The following is an 8,563-nucleotide window of genomic DNA, read 5'->3' as shown; positions in this document are numbered from 1 at the left end:
TAAAGTTAGGTCCTGGTTATCTGTACCTTAACCAATCATTTTTACCAAAGTATTATGAAACAATATTTTAACCAATCCTACCACATTACACATACAAGAGTCAATTCAAATGTTGGTAAACCAGTTACGCAAGAGACAGAAACAATTAAAACCAGACAGAAACAGTTGAAGGTCAAACAAAAGGGAAGCATAGATTTCCCAGCTGAAACTCCTGATAGGTGGTTCTGCCAGACAGAGTGGTCTCTTGCAAAGTTTTTCTTTAAACGTCTTACTGTCTGTGTTTTGATCTGGTCACTGTGGGTGCTATACTTCCTTAGGGCTGGAGGGCTTTCTTAACAACCAGATATTCTATTGTTTTGTACTGTTTCGATGGGATGTGACTCCCCACTTTTAGCTAATGGCCACCGCTGCTGCTCCTTACTGCAGAAAGGCCTTAGAGTGACCACAGTCTGCAGCCCCCAGGTTGAAAACCACTGTTTTAGAACAAAGACCCTTCTTTGTTTCTGGCAGTGGGTTAAGGCTCTAAGCTTATCTCACTCACCATGAAAAAATAGTCAGACCGTTGAATAGCACATACAGTTGACAAACAATACCGCACATGATAATATACCTTACCATGTGCACCAGCCAGTCCTGCTTCAAGTTACTTGTACCACTGTCTCCTCCTCCTTGCTCTTGCCATGCCTCCAGGGCTCATGGTGCTAATGAGAGGAAAAGGATTTCCTTAAATTAACACATACTAAGAATAGTTACCACAACATGAGGCCGGTCTTTCCAGTTGGCTAAAATCATTTGGAGAGCTGGTGTCTAGCAGAGCATTTAGGAGATAGTACATGTGACTCCAGGTGCCAGAGTGGGCGAGTCTGGTTTTCACATGAGCAGCCTAAAGTTGAATGTGAAAGCCCTGCACGTGTTGGCCTGGTCGGTGTCTGTTGCTCTGTGTCTAATAAGAAGAGACCGGGGCTGAGCAGGTAGGGCTGTTTATGTTTGTCTCTGTTGGTTTCTGTATTTTTCACCTTTTCAAGTTAGATTGTTGTGGATGAGTCAGAGTCCCGTGATCTTTTGATGTAAATATCTGTAGCATGTGATGAGTTTTTTCTATCCCTTAGAGGGGGATTGGTGGCTGTTGTATAACCCTTGACACGCTGCTATAAAAATCTGATTGCGCATTAATCAAGATACTTAATGCGTTGCCCCTTTTCTAATAGTCAGAACAGAACCGTGCTCAGTACATTGCGGGTGGGGGGTTCTGTGGATGACCTCAAAAGAGAGGATTTGGCCTACTATTGTAAATTGCCTCCTGTAAGAATGTGTAAATAGTCACAGTGCTACCCTAGCTCTTGTGGGTAGGCTAGAGGTAGGGAGCATCCTACCTGCCTCTCCTGGATGGGCACGTTGCTGCTTTCTCAGGCTGAGTTAACCAAAGCCTCTGTTGGTTTCTCATTGGGGTGGGATGGTGACCCACTCCCACCTCAAGACCCTAGCCTCCCAAAACTGGCAGCAGTGGGCCCTGGGGGGGAATGTCCTTTAGTCCTGCCTTGCATTGAACATACATGCGTGTGGTCCACTTGCCACTGCAGCTTCCAAACCTGGAGAGAAGGAGTTTGCCAAGGCCTTGGTCATGAGAAACCTTTAAATTTAAATGGAGAATAAACTGATTACTCAGCCCTCACCCACCCACCCCCCTGCCCTCCGTACAGAGACACATCTGGACTCAGGGCTTATGGGAGAATAGGGGAAGTAGCTTTGTAGTATCCTTTTGCTAGGCTATAGCTGCACTGACCCCCACCATGACAAGTACCATTAATCTGACATCCTTACCCAGCATCTAAACCCTTTCATGACTTGTGGAAAAGCCCAAACCTGAACTTCTTCCCACTTGTCAAACCCCTCCCATGTTCATTCCCTGTGCACCCAAGACAAATTGTGGCAGAACTATGTCCTCCTTAGACTTCACTGTCGTCACAAGGCTGCCCATCATGGCCACCGGGAACTTCATGGGGTTATTTGTGGGATGATTATGATTTGTATCATTCGATAGTACTTTGATACGCAGATTACTAGATAAATAGAGCCTTTTGCTCATAATGAGCAAACCCCTATCACTTGAGCTAAAGGAGAAGCTAACTGTTAGTAGTATAGGGCTTTTGACACACAACTGAGCAATTCTGCTTCCACTCAGCAAAGGGTAGTAATGCAAATACTCACTAACCAATATTAAAATAAGTGTCCTGCTTTCTCATTTTGAATTCTGGCGACCTTAGTTATAACTCATATCCAAGGGCTCATAAATAAAATCCAATATATCAAGTCTCCCGGAAGGTATCTAATGACTGAGTATGTGACCTTAAACTCCTAATAATTCAGAAGGAATTGGCATATGACCATTCATTCAGAATCCTCAGAAAACAGATTTTACAACAAAGAATAATTTGCTTGCAAACACATCATGTTTATTATCTTAACAAGATAACAACAGACACACTTTATTGGGTTATATAACAAAACATCTGTCCCTAAAACAAAAAAATGCCTTGAGAAAAACAATCTCATGTTGATACAGTCATATGGCACATCATTTTGAAAAGTAATGCAAAGAAACTCTACCCACAAATCACATGATCAAACTGATACAGATATTAGTCACTTTGAACTAATTCTTCTTTTGAATTCACTGTAAACAGTTTGATTGACGTCACATTACACAATCACCAAATAAACACACTATGGAATTTAGCAACATAAAAATATTCCATGAAAAATAAACATTGCCATTCCACAGCTATACAATAAAGTGCTGCAATTCCCAGCTGAAATGTCCCTGTGACATTTACATCATTCATTCCCATAGCTTTATGCTATTATTTTTGCTGGTTACAGCCTCGAATTACTGACAGGCCATTTGAAACCTTGGCTAGTATCCTAATTAACTGTAAGGCTGCACCCATTGAGCTGAACACCTTAATTTGAGTGTATTTTAGCAACAACACAGTTCCTTAATACTATATTTTCTTGAGATTCTTAGTCGGACATAACTATTATTGACCTCACTGGAGTTTTACCTAAGACTGTGATCAAACTCCATGGATACCACTGGGAGTCTTTCCATTGAATTCAGTGGCTGTTAGATCAAACCGTGAACGAACACTTTGCTTAGTCTCCTGGAGTTATTCATGGAGCTAAAATTTGACATAACAGAAATGAAAACAACAGTCACCCTTTAATACCTGAAAAGGTGCTTCTGAATGAGACAGGACTCTGTACCTTTAGGGAGACAAGTTCACGTTTGTCACATTAGCTTGTGGCACTGTGGATAAAACAACACCATCCTGAAATGCTACGTTCTCACTGAGAACACAATATCTGACAGCTCATAGGAAGAGGAAACCTTGCTATGTTTGGGCCTGCTCCTGCTCTCATTCAAGCCAATGCAAAAGTTCCTTTGCTGGGACTGTGCCTTTTATACATCAAAAAAACAAACAAACCCAGCAGCTGAGATTATACCAAATGAAATCAGTGTCAGTAAATCAGATCACTGGATACTTGGTCCTGGGGTATTGAAAAGAGCTTTACAATGAAAACCTCATGAAAGAAAGCAGATTTATACAAGATCATAGGCTCAAATAAGGGGTTCCCAAACTTGGTTTGCGGTTTGTTCAGGGTAAGTGCCTGGCGGGCTGCGAGATGCTTTGTTTACCTGAGTGACCGCAGGTACGGCCACTCGCAGCTCCCAGTGGCCGTGGTTTGCTGTTCCCAGCTAATGGGAGCTGGGAGAATTGGTGGCCCGGCCCGCGCCACTGGCAGCCACTGGGAGCTGTGAGCGGCTGTACCTGCGGACACTCAGGTAAACAAAGCGTCTCACGGCCCACCAGGGGCTTACCCTGAACAAGCCGCGAACCAGGTTTGGGAACCCCTAGCTCAAATTCATTGGTGTCTTAGTGTGGCATGAATTGCACACAAAGGGCAAGGGAGCCCAAAATGGATGCAAGCAGTGAAATGGTTTAACTTGCACTGATCTGGCATTCAGAAGGTATATAAGACAGATGTAATTTACATGCAAGAGGAAAGTGTAGTAGAAGCAAGAGTGTGTGAATTCAAGTTACTTTTTTTGCTACATCTTCCTTCAGCCTGAAACTGACACTTATTTTGCACACTCTCTGAATACCAAACCCAAGCAAGTTACATTATTTTGTCACTTACATCCATTTTCCTACTAGTTGACATCCTATGTATAATTTAGCCCATTGTTTAAGACACTGATTAATTTGGCTTAGACATGGTAGTTGCACCATTTCTTGAATTTGATTCAAGGGGCTTTTAAAATATACAAATAGAAAAGTTGCTTTCTAATGGACTGAAGTGCAGAACAAGTCTCTCCTCCAAGCCAGGCCCAATGTTGCTTTTCAAGAAGGATGCAACAAGCATCTCACTAACATATCACATCATGAGACAAAATAACAGCATCTTCATCATTACAAACAAAAATGAGGTTGACACCAAATAAGAGCTGAGTTTTTTTCTTATCCTTTATTTCCAGTCAAGGTCTCAGCTTTCATTTAGAAGCAATACATTACTTTCCTGTAACAACTGTAACATTCAGTTTTATTGACATCTCTCTTAATCTGAGCAGTTACTTTCTTTGAAAAATAATTCATGTTTTTTCTCCAGAAAACCACTGATTCCATTTTAGTTTCACTTTCTATTTGTTTTTAGAGTAATTTTATTACCTCCCAACAGTAACTTATTCTGTTTTAATATTCCTTCTGATGCTGCGAAGGAATCTCCCCCAAACTCATACACCCGTCAATCATCTTATTTTGCTATGTAATATATGTTTTAATGTATGCATTTTTCTTATTCAATAATTTTTTTAGAGTACTGACTGCATGAAGGACTTTCTTAATCACCATAAGCTACTATGCTTCCTTTAATCTGTTTTAATGCATTCTTTATGGCACCATTTGAATAGTCATCTGCACTATTTCTGGTGCATAAGCCATAAGTCATCTCTTTAAGTTCCATGAAATACTCTTTTCATACACATATATACATCCTAGATCCATACAGCAACCTCATAATTAACAGAATTACAGTGTTATTCCTTAGAGAAACATCTGCGTAACAACTAACATCACTGACAGTACATGTGCTACAACCAAAACAAACAAAAAAATAGGATAATGCTCCACACCAGGTTTGTACAATAGAGTCTACATTTTAGAAAACAAAAATGATCAAGAACTTAGAAACTGGTTTTCATGGTACATTCCAGTCCAATGTTTGGAGGTAACTGGTATCTTCTGCCTGTTGCTCCAAGTGACATAGAACTAGATGCAACTCCTGAACCAGAACATTGATACTCTTGTCAGATGAGAAGGTTCCTTGCTCTTCCAAGTCACTCCACAGGTTAATCTTTGGAAGGGTTAATTGTAATTTCCCCCCCATACTGACATCCACCAGCCAATGCATATGTCCAGCTCTCCAGAGAAATCATATTTCAACAGCCTTCCTTCAATGAGAACAGGCAGCAGTAAGTAATGCATACAGCTAATTCCATCTCCTCATCTCATTCAAGTCACTTATTACAAGCTTGCAAAGACCATATTTTCCAAAACCATTGTTTTCTTCCTTCCTCTTCTGTTTGACATCTCCCAAAGAGTTTTCACGTTCCTGGGCAGAACAGTTTTGTAATAACATTAAGAATCTTCTGCTGCAGGTTGCATATATCTCCTATTTTGCGTAGTTGCAAAGAGCACTGGGTCACAGCTTCCTGTGCTGTAAAACACAAAGGAAAACCAGTCATCAGTTTTGTGAATTCTGTACACTTTCTTGTCTATAGGGGATAGCTCTTATATAAATCATACATGTCTATAAGTTAAACATTTCACCCCAAAAGGTAAGAGATTTGTAAAGGTGTACAGTTGCTTACAGAGCTGGTAACAGAAATTTAAAATTTTAAAATAAAAACCCCAGAAACCTTTAAAAACAATTTTTACTAGCTCTAGTTGCTTGTTGGGACTGGGGAAAGCAATAAAAAGTTCCCATCCCACAATTTGCATGAGAAATGTTACCCTAAGTGACAGTCATACTTTTTGAACATTTTTTTACTTAGCACTGATCAAACGACAAGCCACAAAGAATGACTACTTTGATCTCGCTAGATTGTATTGTTAAACAGCCTTCTCGGGCGCTTCAGCAAACGCCGGATTCTGTTCTCTGAGTGAATCCAGTTCCCCCTGAGACCAGACGCGAGCTCGCCGTAGGTATTTATGGAGCGGTCATTAGAAATGATCCTAAGCTGAATCCCCCCCCGATCCAAAGGCCCCAGTTTTCGAGGGGGCCAGAACTTCGAAACCACAACCTTGGAGCCACACATTCCCTGAGTTGGGTGGTGGTTCAAATCGAGACTCGAATTTGGTGCCTCGGACCTAGCTCTAGTGATCGCCGCTGAAACATTGTTTTAGACGGGTTCCTATCTCAGATGGGATATGAGGATCTGAACCACTCAACCCTGTATTACTGTAGGCTGCAGGGAGCATCTAATAACAACACATCGAAATCAGGCTAAGACATTGTTCTGGTTTTCCGTCTTGCTTACACCCTCAGTTAGAAGTTTAAAAATCCTCTTTCTTACTCTTTCCCCCCTCCCCAGGCAAGAGGGAAATCTTGAGCCATTTAAAACGGAACCCCGTCTTGCTCACGCAAGAACAGAAAGCAAAACCGCTCTCGCTCCCACTGCAGCCGGATAACACCAGAAGGTGAAACTGACTAAGCCCCCTCCCCCGGATCGCTGCACCCCAGCGATCATCTCACGCCCGCGCGTTTCTAAGGGCGCTTGGGGCCAGGCTCAGCCCCCGGGCACCCAGCCGGCTCCTGGGGGGACGGGGCGGTACCTGCGGGAGCGGGGCTCTGCTGCGCACCCTTGCGCAGGGTCTTTCCCGGCATCATTTCGCGTCGCTCGCCGCTGGTCTGCAGCCGCCGCGGGGAGATCAGCGCAGGCTGCCGGGGGACTGTGTCGGGAGCAGGACGGTGCCGAGCGGCGCTCTCCTCTCGCCCGTCTACACGGCTCTGGCTGCCTGCGAGTCGCGGCGGCGCGATAAAGGGAGACACTGGGTCGGCGGGGGTTTCCTCGCCGGTGATGAGGTAGGGAAAGCAAAAGGGAATCCCTCCCTCCCCCTGGGCCTTCAGCCAATCCGCGGCGAGGATGCCTGGCGTGCTTCCACAAGTTGGTTCAGCGCCCGGGCATGGCGCTGGGGCACGTGTCTGCTGCCGGGACCGGGCACGTCCGGACTTGCCCGAGGCAGAGCGCGAACTGGCGGCCAGCCCCGCCCCCGGCCGGCCAGTGGCTCGCTGCCTTAGGCAGGTGGGCTGGAGCGCGGCGGCGGCTGCTGATGGTTTGATTCCCGGCGGGCGCCCTGGCAGGGTCCCTGTGCCAGACCTGCCTGCCCGGCTTAAACTCAGCCGGGGCTGGCCGGAGCGGAGCTCCCCACAATGTTGTCAAAGCTGCCGCCCCAGGCCCTGCGCCGCTCCCCCCCAGCTGAAGCGCTGAGCCCTAGGGCGCTGGGAAATGCCTCGTGAGAGGGTAAGCCCGGTTCTAGCCCATCTTAGGCACCGCTCGTGCCAAGGCGTCTAAGCATGGCCCCGTGGCACCGTCTTGGATAAGGCTGTAAAAAGTATTTCCCAAATACAGGCCCACAGCTTGCGCGGTCCTCAGCGCGTCTCAAGAAGACTTGGCCCAGAGGGAGCCCCATCTTAGCTTAGGCTGTGTCTAGGCTAGCGCTTTTGTCAGTGTAATTTATGTTGCTCAGGGGTGTGAAAAAAACACCCCAGCAACATAAGTTACACCAACAGAAGTGCCAGTGTGGACAGTGCTATGTCCATGGGAGATGCTCTCCTGCCAACTTAGCTACCGCCGCTCGTGGGGGGGGGGGGGTGGTTTAATGATGTCAGTGGGGGGGCTCTGTGTGCCCTGAGTTTTAATAACTGGGTGAATTTAGTAAATTAAATCAAGTTGAGCATTGAGCGCAGTTTTATGTTGAGTGACAATGTATGATGTGCCTGGCTAGCATGAACATACATAGTCTAGCTTGCCTAGTCTCCCCTACTGCCAACGCTGGGCTAGAGCGAAGGGAGGAATGAGCAATGCTTAAAGGGCCATGTTTGCACATGTATCCTATTCCAGCAGGACCGACAGTCAGCTGATTAATGATCCAGGAGCACCACATTATTATTGACTTATTATTAAAGCTGACAACATGCTAATCACAGAGAGATAAGACAGGCCCTGCCACAAATAACTTACAACCTAAGGCTCCCATCCTGCTGCTGGACCCACCTGGTTGGAACAGTGCACTTGCACACAGCCCCATTGATTTCATCAGGGCTGTGTATAGGCACAAGAGCCCACTTCTGTGGATCTAGCTGCGCCAAAAAGACATCAAGGAGGCAGGTACTGCACATATTTGACTAGATTAGACAGGCGTTACCACTTCTGGGCCCTCCAGAACTTTTGTAGGAAACTGTAGTACCACAGACTCTGTCCAAAGAAATGTGCAGATCACAC

The 8,563-nt window shown here is 45.1% G+C and overlaps 1 protein-coding gene across 1 annotated transcript; it reads right to left on the bottom strand.

Annotated features, from left to right (window-relative positions):
- Nucleotides 1-4,382: 4,382 nt before the first annotated feature.
- On the bottom strand, nucleotides 4,383-7,123 carry PMAIP1 (phorbol-12-myristate-13-acetate-induced protein 1). Its single transcript, XM_074953909.1, has 2 exons — nucleotides 6,894-7,123; nucleotides 4,383-5,775 (listed from the first exon to the last, which is right to left on the bottom strand). Exons 1-2 carry the CDS (start codon nucleotides 6,946-6,948, stop codon nucleotides 5,663-5,665), a joined length of 168 nt encoding a protein of 55 aa, XP_074810010.1. The 5' UTR covers nucleotides 6,949-7,123; the 3' UTR covers nucleotides 4,383-5,662.
- Between the last annotated feature and the right edge of the window lie 1,440 nt (nucleotides 7,124-8,563).

This window comes from Natator depressus, chromosome 5 (assembly GCF_965152275.1).
Source record: "Natator depressus isolate rNatDep1 chromosome 5, rNatDep2.hap1, whole genome shotgun sequence".
Taxonomy (NCBI): Eukaryota; Metazoa; Chordata; order Testudines; family Cheloniidae; genus Natator; species Natator depressus.
This window is presented reverse-complemented; position numbering and strand designations above follow the sequence as displayed.